Source organism: Adiantum capillus-veneris, chromosome 3 (genome assembly GCF_014529385.1).
Source record: "Adiantum capillus-veneris isolate H3 chromosome 3, ASM1452938v2, whole genome shotgun sequence".
Lineage (NCBI taxonomy): Eukaryota > Viridiplantae > Streptophyta > Polypodiopsida > Polypodiales > Pteridaceae > Adiantum > Adiantum capillus-veneris.
In genome coordinates this window covers 37,937,699-37,956,910 of record NC_140933.1, presented here as the reverse complement: position 1 = coordinate 37,956,910, position 19,212 = coordinate 37,937,699, and the positions used below count along the sequence as shown (strand labels likewise).

Below are 19,212 nucleotides of genomic sequence, written 5' to 3'. Positions count from 1 at the left end.
AGAGAGAAGTATTGCTCATCCAAATGCTCATGGATAAGATAAAGCTCTCTTCTTTTGCCCACTTAATGTGTGTCATGCAATATGCACCACCCTACCCTCGCTCTATCATCGGATCATCTAAACCCAACGACAGAACACAAGGTCCGAAAAAGAAAGCTTTCCGGCCCTCCAATGTTTGCAAGCCATGCGAGCAAGATGCCCCGAGCCTTTTAAACTCTTAAAGGTGAACAGTGCTGTTGTGACTCCGTCTTATTCCTTCACATGTGGGGTAGCACGCCACGTAGGCGGATTGACTTGGCGTTTTCTGGTCCAGCTTTTGCCCCCCCACTCTCTCTCTGTCCTGCTGTGTTTGTCATACTCTTTCCTTTGCTCACAAATTCGGCGATGGCGGCCTCTTTGTTTGGTGCGGCAGACTTGCCTATCGCCTTGCGTAGCAGGATGCCCTCCTAGTTTTGTCTATGGGTCAAGCGAGCTCCTCCCCTTCCGTAGCAGTGCAACAGGCGCTGCGGGAGAGACGGCATCTCATCAGCGATGCCCTCTCAGGCGCTCAAGAGCATGGCGATCTGACCATGCAACTCTCTGATGAGTGCTTGGCCTGTATCTTTCAGAAGCTCTCTCCCAAGGACCGGAATGTGTGCTCCCTCGTCTGCAAGCAATGGCATCGCGCTGAGTCCAAAGCCAGGGATCGCCTCGCCCTCAAAGCACACCATTCTCTGGACGCTGTCATGGTTCCTCTCTTCTCCAGGTTTGAATATGTTTCTTGCCTCTCTCTCAAATGTAGCAGAAAGGAGTCCAGTATAGACGATGAAGCCATTCTTCTGGTCGGGCGCCATTGCAATCACCTTACAAGGCTTAAGCTCAAGAGTTGCAAGGCCATCTCTGATTATGGCATCGGGCAGTTTGCGAAAGATTGCGGCTCTCTTAAGAAGTTCTCTTGTGCCTCGTGTGGGTTTGGGTCCTCTGGCCTCAACATGCTACTTCAGAACTGCCCCAAATTGGTAGATCTGTCTGTCAAGCGTCTACGCAGGCTTCGGGACAATCCGGAAGCCATATTTCCAGGTGCTGGGAAGCTCCAACGCCTCTGCCTCAAGGAAATTATGAGCGCCCATTTGTTTGGTACGCTTATTGCAGGTTCGAAGAATATACATACACTTGTCTTGGCACGGAACCCCGGCCTTTGGGATCAGTTTTTCGAACTCATTGCCAGTCATTTATCCGAACTGGTGGAACTTCATGTTGAGACCTTGAACATGGGTGATATTGCCTTGAAAGCTCTCTCCATGTGTTCCAAGCTCGAGATACTGCACGTGGCCAAAGTTGCCGATTGCTCTGATCATGGATACACCGCTATTGCGAATGGATGCCGAAATCTTAGGAAGCTACATATCGACGATCGCAAAATGGGTAGAATTGGTGATGAGAGCCTTCTCGCCTTTGGCAGGAACAGTGTTGAGCTTCAGGAGCTTGTTCTTATAGGAGCAAATGTGTCCGTGAGGAGTTTAGCTCTCATAGCATCAAATTGTGTAAAGCTTGAAAGAATGGCGCTTTGCAATAGCGAAGCGGTGGGTGATGAGGAGTTAGTGTGTATTGCAGAGAAATGTGGGTCTTTGAGGAAGCTTTGCATCAAGAACTGCCCGATTTCAGACCGTGGTTTAGCAGCATTTGCATGTGGGTGCCCCAGTTTACTTAAAGTGAAGGTGAAGAAGTGCAAAGACATAACAATAGCGTCGGTAACATGGCTTCAAATGAACCGTGCAACTCTGGTGGTGTCTTTAGATGGCCCTCCTGGGCAAGCTGAGGACCATGTCGCACGCACTGAGAGTGTGCGAAGAGGCAGAGAAGCTGGGTTAATCCGAACGCCTACATCATTGTTTTGCAGCAGATCTACTTTAAACAAGAACAGGATAGTTTTGGCTGCGGGCAATCTTCTCAGAAAGTTTCCAAAACCGAGCTGATCATTTGTGATTTTCTGATGCAAGCATGGATTTCAATAATTATGCTTCCATGGGGTGGGGGTGGGGGTGGGACCAATCATCTCTGTTGTAATCTAGATGTGTACATGATTTTATGGTGCTTTTCTGTTCATTGTACTTTTTACACGAGCAAAGATTGGAGGAACGGTATTGGACTTGTAATATTATTTCTGTAATGCCAAGGTGGTTATTTGCGCTGCTGGTTTGGGTGTGCGTTGTTACATGGTATGATTTCCTTTTTTGTAGTTAATACTACTTTGAATCCCAAGTAATATGAGCAACAGTAATTGGCATATGGGGTCCAAGATCACTACCACGTGCCCTATTTAATGACTTTTGAATGGGTAAAAGTATGCAAAGGTAGTTCTTTGCGCCTGCAGTTGGGTGCAAGTTGCTACATTGTATGATTTTCCTTTTCATAATTATTCTACTCAAATTCCGGAAGTATGATGAGCAGCCGGAATTGTCGTCAGTCAGTCTTTGCACATGATTCCTTACTCTCCTAGAGCTACGTGGTCAAGAATCAGTGGTAGGTGCCCTATTAAAGACTTTTGAATGTGTGAAAGGGACTATAATAAAGAAGGTTTCAGTGGTGGTTTTTTAACGATTTTTTGAGTGAGGAAGAGAGCTTATCTTGATAATAACATTCTTATGCATTGGAAAAAGTGCTGAGATCTTATGGCTTAATGAACTTCGTTGATTTAGCAATGCCGTGTCTGTTAACCCATGTTGAGTGTGTGTGCATTGTTCAAAAATTGCTTCTGTATTATGGGCCATTTTACTTGTTCTTGTACTTGAGCAGATGTTTGGATTATTTACGGCTCTTGGTGTTGCTCGTCTTGTTGCTTATTGAAGCCCTATTGGCTCTCTGCATTGTTTTCTGTTTTCTGTTCAATTATGGGGAATGACACAGAATCTTGCAAGCAAAGCTTCATTCGATGTTTTTTGTTTGTGCCATTTCAAGCACCTCACATATTTGTCTCTTTCTAACCAATTCAAAACACGCGTATGGTATCAAAAAAGGAAAGACTTCTCACCCAGTTGGACACTTTGTGCTAAATTTTGCTTCTGAAATGGTGTGATTTGAGTTTTGTGCAAGTTGGCCTTAACATCAACATTGGGGGGCTTCTGCAAATGGGATCATACCTTAGTGATTATGGTGGATGAGTGGGTGCAAAACAGCGCAAGTTCAATACCCAACGGCGTCTTTTCAGATTCTCAAAAGAAAAACTGTGCCTCAGACCTGTTGGCTATATGGTAGCGACCACGATTTCTTAGGTGGAGACTTCCTGAGTTAGAAAACTTTGCTTTTAATTTACATTTTTCTTTTACTAGTGCATCTTGCATGGCTACTATCACATTCACAGCATATGGGCCATCGTCAAGCTGAGTTATCATTTTGCATGATATTGATAACTCTTATATCAAATGCATACAATATCATGACATGTACTGATATCCTTTAATCACTTGTAAAATTTGCACCATGCGAAAAATTCTTCCATGAAACCGAACAGCCCACTTATTACTGATCATTTATCCTATGTTGTTTATCGAAATTGTGAGTTAATCCCTCTTCCTTCTTCTATATTAGCACTAAAAAGAAGTGTAATCATGTTCGCAAACTCTGGCAACTCTCACGCGCTCATGAACTATTGCATCATAATATTCACCATTTTATATTCATCTCAAATATTTGATAACCACCTGTTTGGTTGAAGAGAAATTTGTGTCAACACATAAACCGCTTCAAATTCATATTAAAAGGTTAATCCAATCAAGATCAAACTTGCCCAAAAAACATATGTCCGCACTTCAATTTATGCTTGTTTGCAACTTTAAAGCTCACACTTTTCTCATAAGCGTTGAATCAACCTCAAGATTTTCCATGATAAAAAAAGAGCAGCATTTGTATCTTAATCAAATGACATAAATGGATTTGAGAAAAGCCATGATCCAACTTTACAATACAACTTAGCTGCTTGCATACTCAACACGATTCTAAGATAGGTTAGAAAGAGGGCCATGGGGGGCAGATCCGGGCCCCCTTCCTTTCCAAAATTGGAAGACCTAGTATAGGACGAGCCCATGACAGCAAAGTCCACTATTATAACTAGTTATTCAAGCAAAACAAGAGTGGGGACAAAATGTTGAGCTCGTTAGTCTTATACAAACAAAAGATTGGAAGAAATGATCAGCATTGGTGATGCTTATATCTTGTCTTACAGCACATCCAAACTGAACCCTCCCAAAAAAAATGTACTTGACAAAACTGACCACTTCGAAGGCATTTCAACAAACCATTTCAATGGGATCTTGTAACTCTTCATAGCTGCTTCAGTACCTGCTGGATGGACCTGATGGATCACTTGAGAACATATGCTTTACCCGTGCCAAGATGGAGTCCTGTGAAGGATCATATGGATGGTCTTTCGACGGAATTTCCAGGATGGCTGGCAATGGCTTATTAAATTGATCAACAACAAAGCGGATCATGTTTGCCACCTGTTGAGAAAAGCAGAAACCGTTTATGGTTAGTGCATGAGAATGTTTAGAACTGTATTCAAAACCACATGGACTGCTTCATTGACCCCCCTTCTCCCTCCTATTCCACCTCCGCTAGCATCCCACATCCATGGCCGGGTTTAGACGAGCACGGCGGCAAAGCGAGCTCCTCTCACTTGCCTCTGTGCTGCAGTTCACAAGAAGCGGAGGCAGAACTTCGTTTTAAAGCTGCAGCAGCCGGTGCAGCTTCCATGAGCCACAGGATTCTAGATTTACTCTGGCCGCCCGCGATTCATGCTGAAAAGCAGATGGTAGAGCTTCTCTTCTGCGCGGCCGGAGGGGGAGGGGGGGGGGGGGGGGGGGGGGACATGTTCTGGTGGGTCCGGAAACGAGACCCTTCATTTTGCTCCAATGAGCTGGGGACAGGATGGCCAGCAATATCTTCCACCGGCTTGTCTGGACCCAGCCTATAGAGAGCCATCTCAGCAACTAAGTCCCAAAAGTGGAGAGCACACAAGGTACTCACAAAAGAGCCCGTAGGTTCAATCAGTAGGGAATAGTTGATCAAATAATATGAAGGACCAGTGCCTCGCTCAGACCTGCTGCCCAATGCTGAAGGGGCACTTACAGCAGTCTACCGGACAAGTCCAGATGCAAACAGCAGATAGGCATCTAAATTGGGCATGCAAACGAGTTACGACAAACTCCTCAACCAAGGCCCCTCCTGTCTCTGATGTTTGAACTTGCATCGAGTCATGGAGACTTCTTTCCTGGTTAGATAGGAGGGATGTACACCACCAGCAAGGGTAGCACCTCTTTCCGAATGCCCCCATCGAGACTCTTTTATAAATTCTTTTGATACATCACAATAACACAACCCTTACTCTATCACTGTCCATCAAGATTCAAAACATTTTGTTTTCAAAACAAAGACACAAATGATACTCACATATTGACTTATAAGAATTATGGCAATGTCCTCCCTTGCTGTAAACTCCTTGAAGGCTTCTTCTATAGTTTTCACTGAGGTCTCTGCATAATACAACTAGTTTTGTCAGCGTTCTATCTTAGCTGAGCAACTTCAAACAACAATTGCCGACTTGACAATCATTAAAGAATTTCCACAAGAGTCATGCCAAACCTAAATCCATTCCAATCCATTTGAAAGAAAAAAAAAGACAAAACATGGCCAGTTTCCGAAAGGAATTGCTTGAAAAGAGAGAACAAAAAGTGTTGCTCAAATAGAGCATCTCGCTTGCAATAGGCTCTACTATTAGTTGAGGGGAGAGAGCAAAAAGTGTGCTCAGATAGGGCATCTCGCTTAAGATAGGCTCTTTTATTAGTTGAAAAGAGAAAGCAATAAAAACACCATAAATGAGCATAAGCATATCATCACACAACTACAAACATGGTTTTTCATGTAACATACTGAAACCGGCCTGTTTAAACCAAAAAGGGCGGTAGACCTTAGACTTAAACCTTATTTGCTTTCACCCATTTAATTTGTCGCCCACTTTACCTGTACTTTCAAGACACAACAAAGGGGAAAGGGATACAGGCTGCTAGATTGCACCTGTATGAGAAGACCGACACCCGATTGGCCCCTAAATAGGTGCCCCTTTCGGTATTTCTTTATTCTTTAAAAGAGGGAATAAACGTTGTGGTTCCCTACAAGCTGCCCCGCACAACCTTGGCTGAATTTCAACTGTTCTGGCCCAATTTCGGTAGCATCAATGTACTAGGACCCTTCACAATCAGTATTCCCACGCATTGGATGACTTTCCCGACGCATACGGACACTTTGCAAAACCTGGCGAGAATCTGCAGCACGCTGAATTCTCTGTTTTCTGCCCCGAAAATGCGCCAGATCACCTATACAGCGGTCCCCTCGCGTCCCCGAACCTCCTGGGGGTATTAGGGTCCGTTTAGGGCCAAAACCCTAAACCTGCAAAAATACACAGCAGGCTGTAATTCACTGTTTCGGGCTCCGTTTTGCGTGCCGGTCGCATTCGTACCCATACCTCGAGCTCCCGTACCTCGAGCGCCCTTTGAATCGGACGAGATTTTGCACGTGAAACCTCTCCGAATCACCTGTACCTGCAGGGGATTAGCCGCTAGCTAATCCAGTACCTGTGCAAGAGGCTCTTGCCTTGACAATCGCGCATGAACCCACACAACTGTACATTGGTCAATTGAAAAGCCCACTAGAGGGGCATAACATACTGTCATAGGGGAGAGAGAGGGCAGTGCGTAGCGTGAAGGGCATCACTCCTGGCACCGCACTATACATAAGAGGGAAAGGAAGCACTCCATAGCTCTCAACCTGTGACAGAGAGCTCCAAAATGAGCCTCCCAGCTATAAATTCAGCGCTACCTTCTCTTGCATGAGGAAAGTGCACAGAAATGTGCCACTTGGCACATTTACAGGCTATTTCCCGTTTCAGGGTTGCCGCCTAAAAATCTCCCGACCGGTTGCCCAGTTGACTTCACGGCATAGTAATAACATGTTCCCCTTTTCATTCCGGAGGTAATGACGCGAACACATTTTCAGGTCCCAAAATAGCAGTTTCCTAAATTTTAGGAGATGTTGCCATTGTATCTTTCTAGGTCATTCGACCCTCTTTGTACACTGCAGCCACACCAAGAACTGAAATGTAGCCTCTGTAGCAAAGGATTCCACTTTGGCTAGTCAATGACCCCACTTTGGCTAACCATAGTCCTTGTCCAACCTTAGTGCTCTCTTGCCCTCACGCCTGGACTCCCTCTGAAGTCTGAACAGTTCCACACTAGCTATGCAATGCAGGGCAGTTAGATTTCCAGAGGGGTGTTTCCAAAAAGTGAAAATGAATAAATAATAAGAAAGAAATCAACAAAAAGGATAGATAGTAGTCACACGCTGGTGACATACCCCCCTCTTGAAATCTCAAACGTCCTCGTTTGCATCTATGCCGTACATGCTCACAGTCAACATTGGTGTGTTCAACACCTGTCGACACATGTACGACACATACATGCTCATTGTCAACCTTGGTGTATTCAACACCTCATCGACACATGTATTGCCTGCGTGTGAACCCTGTCCCAATGACATAGTGGTAGCTTTGCACTCTGCCATTGCTTTGAGTCATTAACTTTCCAATGACAAAATGGTAGCTACGCATTTTGCCACTGTCTTTTAGTACACGTTGGATCCAGTAACACTTTCGAGCATACCCAAAACGACAGTTTAAGAATGTAGTTAGACCTGTACCCTTTAATAGAAGCAATTACTGTATCCTTGACAAACTGACAAGAAATACTCACTTCTATAGCACTAACCAAACTTTTGGACTTTCCATAAGAGCAATTGCCAAACTGACAATCTGTACAACTCCAACATTCATGTAACATGTACTTGATTTGAGCTCACTTTAAATAACATGTACATCATTTCTTTCAGAAGCCATTGTCACACTGACAATCCATGTAGCTTTGAAACTCAAGGGGTCAAGGTAGGTTGCAAATTGAAGGCTTCAAGGTAAAGTGATAACAGAGTTGGTGACTCTGCAAGTTCACCTTCTTCCATCCACTTAGCATCCATTGGTGGATAGTTTCTGAACTTCACCAAGTAACGCCTAGCAACCTTGCCTTTCACTTTTCTTTCTTTATGTGCCAAAATCTGTTCCGGGACCAAGATCTCGTCAAGTTCCTCGACTTCCGGCTGATCTTCAGCTAGCATATCCTCTGGCACATCACCCACATAGGGTCTGAGAAGACTCACATGAAACACATTGTGAATCTTCCAACTCTCAGGCAATTTCAGCCTATATGCAACATCATTGATTATGTCGCATACTTGAAAAGGCCCATAATAACGCATGCTGAGCTTTGAAAACAGTCTTTCCTTGCCCTTCATCTTCTTTAACCTTGCCTTTTCAAAGCGTAGAAGCACCCAATCACCAAGTGAAAATACCACTTCACGACGGTGACGATCAGCTGCTTTCTTTTGCTTTGCCTGAGTCTTTTCTAAAGCCACTTTGACCTTCTTGTACATTTCATCCATGTCCTGAACATACTTGTCTGCTTCAAATATCTTGTCCTTTGTATGCAGAATGGGAGGAACTTTCTTGCCACCTTCAACTATCTCAAAAGGTGCCTTGCCAGTTGATGAATGCACTGTATTATTGTATGCATACTCCACCAATGGCAAATACTGCTCCCACTTTCCTTTATGCTCTGACACATAGCACTTCAGCAGATCTAGGACAGTAGAATTTGCCTCTACCGACTACCCATCTGTTTGAGGATGAAATGACAAAGAGAATTTGAGCGTTGTACCCATATTCTCAAACAAGCCTCTCTAGAACAAACTTGTCATGCGTGGATCACGATCGCTAACAATCGACTGTGGCATGCCATGATACTTGAAAATATTGCTCATAAACAAGCGTGCCATCTGATCTGGCTTTATCTTCTTCCTGACAGGAATAAAATGAGCCTGCTTGCTGAATCTACATATGATGGTCCAAATACCATCGTTTCTTGTCTGCGTTCTCGGAAGATCAAAGATAAAATCCGTAGCAATACTTTCTCATGGTTTATCTCGAATAGGTAGTGGTTGCAATAACCCTGATGCCTTTTGCCTGTCAAACTTGACCTTCTGGCATATTAGGCATTCTCGCACAAAGGCATCCACATCTCTTCTCAATGTAGACCAGTAGAAGAATATCTCAAACGCTTTAACTGTAGCATCGATACCACGATGCCCTGCATTCAGTGGGACATGACTCTCTTCCATAACTTTGCGTCACAATGGCTTTGTGACGCACAATCTGCCATGCATCATCATGAACCCATCTTTGAGAAGATAGTGTTCATGACGTTGTCTATCCATTAGCTGCTCGAAGACCCTTGCGAAATCTTCATCATTTGCATACTATTCCCTCATATCATCAAGTTCATGATGATAAGGAATTGACACAGCTGAAATTTGTGGCTTCCTTGACAAGGCATCAGCCACAACGTTCTTCTTGCCTTCCACATGCACAATCTGAAAATGGAACATGGACAAGATATTTGCCCATCGCATATGCTTCTCAGATAAGTTTGTTTGTGTCAAGAAGTATCGCAAGGTCTGATGATCCGTTTGGACAACGAAATCTGCACCTAGCAGGTAGTGTTTCCAACTTAAGAGCGCATGAATGACGGCCTGGAGTTCTTTTTCATAGACTTGCATAGTCTTTTCTCCCCCTTGCAAGATTCTACTCTCATAGGCTACTACCCTGCCATCTTGCATTAGCACTGCACCAATGCTACTACCGCAAGCGTCACACTGGACCACAAATGACTTCCTAAGATCTGGCAAGACAATGACTGGATCTGAAGTCATCTTTTCCTTTCAGAGATTAAAAGCTGAAATCTCTTTTTGTGTCCATTTGAAGGTGACTGCCTTCTTCTGAAAAGCATGTAAAGGTGAAGCAATCTCAGCGAAATATCGGATAAACCTTCTGTAATAGGAGCATAGTCCCAAGAAGCTTCGGACATCGTGCATCGTCTTCAAATCTGGCCATGACTTGATCGCTTCAACTTTAGCAAGATCCATTCTGACACCATCCTTCGAGACAATGTGTCCGAGAAAATGAATCTCTTCCAAAAAAAATTCACTTTTCTTTGCATTGATGAGCAACCTATGGCTGCGTAGCTCTTTGAACACAATGGCCAAGTGATGCCTATGCTCCTCTTCATTCTTTGAGTAGACTATCATGTCGTCAAAGAATGTACCAACAAACTACTTGTGTGGACGAAAAATTCTGTCCATCATCCTATTGAACGTAGCAAGAGCATTTGTGAGACCAAAGGGCATCACTAAAAATTCGTAAAGGCCAAACGTCGTTCTAAAAGCAGTCTTGTGCACATCCTCTGATCTAATGCGGATCTGATGGTACCCACTCTTTAGATCTATCCTGCTAAACATAGCTGCTGCTTCTAATTTGTCCAGAATATCATCAATTCTAGGTATAGGGAACCTATTCTTGATGGTATTCTTGTTCAGTGCACGGTAGTCGATGCACATACGCCATGAGCCATCCTTTTTCTGCACCAACAACACTGGAGAACAGAATGGAGATGAACTGGGCTGAATCAGCCCCTTTTCTAACAGCTCCTGTACTTGGCTCATTATCTCTTTCTGTGGGGGAGCAGGAGAGAGAGCCCACTTGCTATTCTATGCAATGAGAGTGAAGGAGAAGAGGAGAGTGGCGCAGAAGAAGCACACGCAGAAATATACGTGAGAGAGAGAGAGAGAGCTCGTAGAAGTTTTTGGGAAAAGTCACAATAGTCCCAATTTGGGCTTGACCTTTGAGTATATGAGTAAGTGACTAGGGGGCCATTCACACTTGGGCCCCCTCACTTATAAGTCTTTTAACTTATAAGTTAATAAGTACAAGGCACTTAGGCCTTTATTCCCTAACAACCTCCCACCTAAAGGCAATGTACCTTGGGAGATCAAAGAATCAGCTAACTATGATACATCAACTGATCATGCACTTACTCATCCAACACCCATCATCTGACGGCAATATGCAAACCGCTCTGCTGGAAGACTCTTGGTCAAAAGATCTGCAGGATTGTCATCTGTGTACACCTTGACAAGTGTAATGCTCTTGTCATCAAGCACACTCCTGATAAAATGATACTTCACCTCTATGTGCTTTGTCTTGGCATGAAAAACAGGATTCCTTGCAAGCATAATAGCACTCTGACTATCACAGTGTAGCACAGGAACCGGTGACTTAATGCCAAGCTCTTCTACCAAACGCATGAGCCACAAAGCTTCTTTGCATGCCTCAGTGGCAGCCACATACTCAGCCTCAGTGGTAGACAAAGCATCACATTTTTGCAGTCTAGAAATCCAAGAAACTGCACCTCCTGTGAATGTAAACACATATCCAGAGGTAGACTTCCTGCAATCTGGATGTCCAGCAAAATCTGCATCTGTAAAGCCATGCACAGATGTCTCACTCTTCCCAAAACAAATGCACAAGTCTTTAGTGCCTTTCAAGTATCTCAAGATACACTTCACTGCTTCCCAATGCTTTTTGCCAGGATTGCTCATGTACCTGCTTACTACTCCCACTGCAAATGCAATGTCCGGACGTGTAGCAACCATAGTATACATCAAACTGCCAACGGCTGATGCATAAGGAATCTTGGCCATTTCAGCCCGCATATCATCTGTGTTTGGGCAGTCATGTGCAGACAGTTTTACATATGGAGGCAGCGGAGTACCAAGTGCCTTTCCCCCATCCATATGAAAACGATGTAGCACCTTATTAACATAATCTCGTTGAGATAGATACAGACGCCTGTTAGGTCTATCTCGAGAGATACGCATGCCCAAAATATGATTAGCATCACCAAGATCCTTCATGTCAAAGCGATTCTTTAAGCTTTGCTGTAATGCATCCAACTCCGTGACATTTTTACCCGCAATAAGCATGTCATCAACATACAAAATCAGCAATAGACGAGATCCATCACTTGCCGTTTTGATATACAAACAGTGATCAGAATTACTTCTTTTGTATCCTTGAGACCTCATGAATGTATCAAACTTGTGATACCATGCACGAGGAGACTGTTTCAAACCATACAAGCTCTTCAAGAGTCTACATACTTTCTTCTCTTGCCCCTTTGACACAAAACCTTCTGGCTGCATCATATAGATCATCTCAAGGAAATCGCCATGCAAAAACGCTGTTTTGACATCCATTTGCTTTAACTCCATATCTTCAGAAGCAACCAGGCCTAAAACAAGACGTAATGTGGCAAGCTTTACAACAGGAGAAAAAATCTCATCAAAATCAACACCATGCTTTTGCTTGTACCCTTTAGCAACCAAACGTGCCTTGTACTTAGAAGAAGCATCAGATGTGACCTTGGTCTTGTAAACCCATTTACATGGCAGAGCCTTATGCCCTTTAGGCAAATCAACCAAGTCCCATGTATGGTTTTTCTCCAAAGACTGCATTTCCGAAACCATTGCTTTGAACCATTTCTTACTGTCTTCCCGTTGCATAGCCTCTTTATAGCAAGACGGCTCACCACAATCAGTAAGCATGACATAGTCCAAAGACGGTTCATATCTATCGGGGGGCCTTGTCACCCAAGTAGACCTACGTACCCAATGATCCATAACAGGTGGATTTTCAGCCTGTAAACCATCAAAAACAGCAGGCTGTTCAGCCGGTTGCATCGCAACAACGGGCGGTCTAGGAGCATCAACCTGTTCCCCTACCTGTGGTGCATCAATGGCAACTTGTTGGGGCTGATTTTCAGCAGCTAATGGCTGATTTTCAGCACCATTTTCAGCATGTAAAGGCTGCTGAACGTTGGGCCTTCTTGGCTGTCCATATGTAACATCTTCACGAAAAACAACCCGGCGCACTTCCTCGACCTTTGTGGACTGTTTGTGCATGCAATTCTCATTGAAGATGACATCATTGCTGCGTATGATTTTCCGTAATGCGGGATCCCATAATCTATACCCCATTTCACCATCCTCACCATATCCTAGGAAAATGCATTTATGAGACTTTGGTTCTAGTTTGGTGCGCAGTTCACTCCGGATATGAACATAGGCCTCACAACCAAACACTCTTAAATGTGCATATGAGGATGGCTTGCCAGACCACACCTCCTCAGGCACCTTTCCACCCAAAGCCTTGCTAGGTGAGCGATTAATCAAGTGAATAGCTGTTTGCACAGCTTCTACCCAAAAACCATGAGGTAATGCAGCATGTGACAGCATACTCCGAACTTTCTCTTGGATAGTCCGGTTCAACCTCTCTGCAACTCCATTCTGAGAGGGATTAAAAGGAGCCGTGAGCTCTCTTTTAATACCTTTAGTAGCACAAAAGTCAATAAATGCTTTTGATACATACTCCCCCCCATTGTCTGAGCGCAAAGACCTAAGCTTCTTGTCAGTTTGATTCTCAACAAACGCAAGAAACTTCTTGAAAGTATCCAAAACATCGCTTTTAGCACGTATTGGATACACCCACACCTTACGTGTAGCATCATCGATAAACGAGACAAAATATTTTTTTCCTCCTAAGGACAACTGTGGCATTTCACATACATCGGAATGCACTAAGTCTAACCTGTCAGACTTCAAAGAAAGAGACCTTTTGTGCGGTGTTTGACTGTGCTTACCATAAATACAGTGCTCACAATGAGAAAAATCAGCATATCTCAAACACGGCAAATAACCACAACGAGACAGAGTTTCCATTCCTCTTTTACTCATGTGTCCCAACCGGCCATGCCACAAAGAAACACTTGGCTGCTCGGTTACGGCGACAACATGGTCACGCACACTAGATACATGCAAAGGATACAAAGTGTCCGATTTACAACCCTTGGCTACAATCCGGGCCCCTTTACAAATTTTCCACTTGCTATCACCAAAAGTGGTGTGATAGCCTGCATCATCTAGCTGCCCTATACTAATCAAACTCTTCTTGAGTTGTGGCACATGGCGCACTTTGTGCAAAACAAAAGTCATACCATCAGCAAAGGAAAACTGGACACTGCCAATACCTGCAATGTCACATGCATAGTTATCTCCCAAATAAACAGTGCCCTGCACCTCACCTGAGTACTGTGTAAACCAATCCCTATGAGGTGTTACATGAAAGGAGGCACCTGAATCAAGAATCCAAGTATACATGTCCACATCAGAACCCATAGCAAGGGTATGTGCATCCACAGAAGAGGCATTGAGTACATCAGTGCTGCTGTCACTGTCACAACTACTAGCAACATTGATTTCCTCAATCAACACAGTGCTCTTCTTGGCATTTCCCTTGTCCTTTGCATCAGTTTCAGCACCCTTGTTCTTCTCTTTCTTCCACTCATAGCATTCCCGTTTATAATGCCCTTTCTTTCCACAATGATGACACACAACATCTTTCCTACGAGATTTGCTGCGTGCCCTGTCCTTACTGTCAGATTTCTCCCTCTGTTGAGACCTGCCTCTCAAGTGCAATGCATTAGAAGACCCACCTGTGGTGTTCTTCCTGTTCATCTCTTCCATCAAGAGAGAACTCTCTACATCTGCATACTTAAGTGACGCACTTGAGTTACTAAGAGCTGTCCGGAATACATCCCAACTCTCGGGCAATGTGCATAGCAGAAAAGTAGCTTTGAACTCCTCATCAATCGTGAATTTCAGCTCTGTCAGTTGGCTGAAAATAGAATTGAATTCATTGAGGTGCACTGACATGTGCGTACCCTCCTTCATGCGGAGATCCATAAGCTTCTTAAGCCAATACACTTTACTAGCAGCACTCTGTTGTGCATACAACTCGTCTAAACGCTTCCACATGCCCCATGCTGTCTGCTCATTCTCTACATTGAAGAGTAAATTGTCAGACACCGAAAGCATGATCGTGGAGCGAGCCAACTCGTCCACTTCTTCCCATTCTTCAACCTCCATATCAACCGGTTTCACACCCTGTAACTTAATAGGTTTCGCCTGTTTCTTCTGCAACATCACATTATAACATTGCTTCTTCCATATAGCAAAGTTATGGGCACCTTCAAGCTTGCGAATGTGCAACAAATTGCCACTTTCACTGCTAGAAGCCATTCTGAGTGATTGCAAACACTGAAACCCTGTTTTGCCGACCTAAACACGCCCAAATGTGCGCAATCGGGCAAAAAACAGCTTGCTGTTACAGAAAAACAGCGAGCAAATTTCACGCGAAATCACCCCAAAACGGCGTACATTCATTGCCAAACCCTTACCAAAGGTTTCCACAAGGTGTATACATCATTTACTTGCTGAAATTCCCTGTTTTGGGGCAAAAATCAGACCTGTAAACACCTGTTTTGCTGAATTTTCAGAACCTCGTTGGTGGAAACACCTGTAAGATTGACCTGTGAGACTTGCCCTAATGAAATTGCATCAAATTGACCCCGAAATTGGTCAATTTCAGCAGAAATAGGCTGCTGTTCGCCAGTTTTTGAAACCCTAATTTTGGGGAAACTGTCACCGGAGGTCGATTCTACACGATGAGAGGATCCCTTCGCGACAGAGTTGATCGAAAACGGTTGAATATCCTTCCCGCAGCGAGCAAGAACAGAATTCTGATCTGTGTTGCGAAAATGGCTCTCTTGGAAACCCTAAAGCTCTGATACCATGTGTGGGGGAGCAGGAGAGAGAGCCCACTTGCTATTCTATGCAATGAGAGTGAAGGAGAAGAGGAGAGTGGCGCAGAAGAAGCACACGCAGAAATATACGTGAGAGAGAGAGAGAGAGCTCGTAGAAGTTTTTGGGAAAAGTCACAATAGTCCCAATTTGGGCTTGACCTTTGAGTATATGAGTAAGTGACTAGGGGGCCATTCACACTTGGGCCCCCTCACTTATAAGTCTTTTAACTTATAAGTTAATAAGTACAAGGCACTTAGGCCTTTATTCCCTAACACTTTCTGCTGAGCCGCACTAACCCTGTACGGAGGCTTATTTGGTGGGCTACTGCCTGGCACCAAATCTATCGCATGGTCCTCGGGTCTCTCTGGCGGTAATTGAGACGATAATGAATCGGAAAAACAGTCACTATACTGTTGTAAAAACATTGACCTTTCTTTATCTAACACAGATAAATTTGATTCATCACAATCTGACACTTCACGTGCAAAAACCAAGTACGCAGAAAGATGCTTTTTCATTACAAAAGTAATAGCAGAAGCTGATACAATGGGAATAGACTCCCCTTTAAGCTTTACATCCAGAATGTGAGTCTTTCCCCTGCTCTGTACAGTGATCTTTTTGTTGTAGGCATCCATGATTCCCTGTACACGAAACAACCAAGGAATACCTAGCAACACATCACATCCGTCCAGTGGCATGATGTAAAATTCTTCAGCATCTACATAGGACTGGATATGTAGGCGCAACTTTCCGATGATGGGTGTCACAGCCTCTGTATGGCCAGGACATGCCAAACCTGCCTCTGCTGTATACCCCATCTCTTCAGGTCTGATTCCCAACTTTGAAGCCAATTCTGGGGAAATGAAGTTGGCTTTGGTACCTGGATCAAAGAAGATAAGCACTGTTTGATCCTTGACCTTTCCCCATGCTCTGCAAAGCTCACTTGCATCTGAATTTGGCTTGTCGCCCACCATATATAGCACTAGACCAACCATGGGCCTCTTTCCTTTCTGTCCTCCTTGTCTTTAGAATCAGCTGGCCTTTTCTTTTGAGGACAATTGTAAGCAATGTGGCCAGGCTGCTCACAGATAAAGCATTTGTTCTCGACCTCAAGACCTTCTTTTGCTCTTCCGACTTGCAAGGAAAACGTCTTTTCCATTTCTTTGTTGGTCCCTTTTCTGATTCAGCCGTAGCTTTGCCTTTCCCTGCATTGGCTGACTCCTGAGCCCCTTTAGGAACCTCATTGGGAACGTACTTCTTCGCTGAATTTTTCTTGGCTGATCCTTCCTTGACGCCAGTATTAAATTCACAATCTTCTCCCTTGAGTAAACCATTGCCAGTGTTTGCTACCTCGATGAGCTGCGTCAAAGTAGTGACTTTGGTCTTCGTGCAGTACTTTCTCAATCCTTTGGGTAGGCCACAACAGTATTTTTCAATATGTTCTGTCAATGGCACAAACCTATAGGAAGTTACTGGAAGTAGAGCTTTCCAAAACTTCCAATTGTAGTCATCCAGATTCTTGCAAGTAGCAGCATTAAGCTGGTGCCATTCTGTCATGACATCTGCTTCAAAGTCATCAGATAACCATGCTACTGCAAAAATCTGCTTGAAGTAAATCCATGTGGACGGAGCTTGCCCTTGAAGCAATAAAGTTGTCCACCATTGTCCCGCATTCCCTATCAAGAAAGTGGCTGCCTTGCGGACCTTTGAAGCCTCTGTAAAGTTTCCCCCTGTACAGGCCTTGTCAAACTGTTGGAGGAATAAGAGAGCCTTCTTCCTGTCATCAAACCCTGTAAAGGTCGGGAATGTCACACCTTTGCCACCTTCTTTGTACGGAGTTGGCCTCTCCAGCGGCGTTAAGTTGTCGTATGGAAGTGACTGAAACATGGGAACACTGTTAGGGTTCATCTGTGTTTCTTGGCCGCTATTAAGTTGACATGGAAATGCCATATTTGGCTGTTGATTTGTAATTCCAGCCATACCAAAATTTGCCTGTGGCATCCCAAATTGGCCCTGAGTGCTTTGAAACCCTGGTAGCATGCCCGTGACATCATACATGGGGTTAGGCATCATTGTTTAAACACCCCCGAACACTGTTCCTAGCATGTAAAACTGATTTCCAAGTGCATGACCAGCCATGCTCTGGAATACCGATCCACCTCCAAAATAGCCAGGGTGTACTGAAAGTGGTGGGAAGACTTGTTGCATAGCCTGTAGAATGCTTCCCTGCCCATTAGAACTAGCTATAGGCTGCTGAAAGGTGGCTGGCTGAACTGGTACAACTTGAAAGACTGGCATTTCAACCACCTGTTCTTGCACCTTAGGCACAAGTTGTGGAGACTGCATGATCTGCGTCAAGTGTACAGGTGTTTTCATTGACTCTGCAGTATGAATCACCTGTGCTTGAGCCTTAACAGGCTTTTGAATATAATCCAGTAACCCAACTTGCTGAGATGGAAGAGGAGGTTGCAGAAAGGCTAAAAACCGTTCTGCATTACTTGTGTGAACATAGCCACAGCAGTAGCCAACTGGGTCCTGCATATATCATCATCCGTCTGTGGTGGTCTTGAAGACTCACCCACTTCATGTGTCTGTTGACCTTGCGAAGAGGAAACCTCTTCAGTCACATCATCTGGTCTGTCAGCCATAATTGCAATTTCCTGTGTCTGGTCTATGATCCCTTGTGTCTTCAAGCCCAAACTGACCAAGGCTCACTTCTATGGGAAAAAGTGATTTAATCCCCGCGATGGAACCATGAAACCGGCCTGTTTAATCCAAAAAGGGCGGTAGACCTTAGACTTAAACCTTATTTGCTTTCACCCATTTAATTTGTCGCCCACTTTACCTGTACTTTCAAGACACAACAAAGGGGAAAGGGATACAGGCTGCTAGATTGCACCTGTATGAGAAGACCGACACCCGATTGGCCCCTAAATAGGCGCCCCTTTCGGTATTTCTTTATTCTTTAAAAGAGGGAATAAACATTGTGGTTCCCTACAAGCTGCCCCGCACAACCTTGGCTGAATTTCAACTGTTCTGGCCCGATTTCGGCAACATAACTGTACTAGGACCCTTCACAGTCAGTATTCCCACGCATTGGATGACTTTCCCGACGCATACGGACACTTTGCAAAACCTGGCGAGAATCTGCAGCACGCTGAATTCTCTGTTTTCTGCCCCGAAAATGCGCCAGATCATCTGTACAGCGGTCCCCTCGCGTCCCTGAACCTCCTGGGGGTATTAGGGTCCGTTTAGGGCCAAAGCCCTAAACCTGCAAAAATACACAGCAGGCTGTAATTCACTGTTTCAGGCTCCGTTTTGCGTGCCGGTCGCATTCGTAGCAAGTCCTCGAGCTCCCGCACCAGTAGGGCTACTTGCCCTTTGAATCGGACGAGATTTCGCACATGAAACCTCTCCGAATCACCTATACCTGCGGGGGATTAGCCGCTAGCTAATCCATTACCTATGCAAGACGCTCTTGCCTCGGCAATCGCACATGAACCCACACAACTGTACATTGGTCAATTGAAAAGCCCACTC

General features: G+C 44.4%; 1 protein-coding gene and 1 pseudogene across 1 annotated transcript in view; one reads left to right on the top strand and one right to left on the bottom strand.

Moving 5' to 3' along the window:
• The first annotated feature begins 331 nt into the window (after positions 1 to 331).
• Positions 332 to 2,194, top strand: LOC147460774 (F-box protein SKIP2 pseudogene; annotated as a pseudogene).
• Positions 2,195 to 3,881: 1,687 nt separating this feature from the next.
• LOC147460773 (vacuolar ATPase subunit F family protein) overlaps positions 3,882 to 19,212 on the bottom strand; it is a 48,525-nt gene continuing 33,194 nt past the window's right edge. Inside the window, exons 3-4 of the mRNA XM_086499437.1 lie at positions 5,428 to 5,510; positions 3,882 to 4,478 (exon numbers count right to left, since the gene is read on the bottom strand). Coding sequence (XP_086355563.1) covers positions 4,311 to 4,478; positions 5,428 to 5,510 — 251 coding nt within the window. The 3' untranslated portion in view covers positions 3,882 to 4,310. The remainder of the gene's footprint in view (positions 4,479 to 5,427; positions 5,511 to 19,212) is intronic.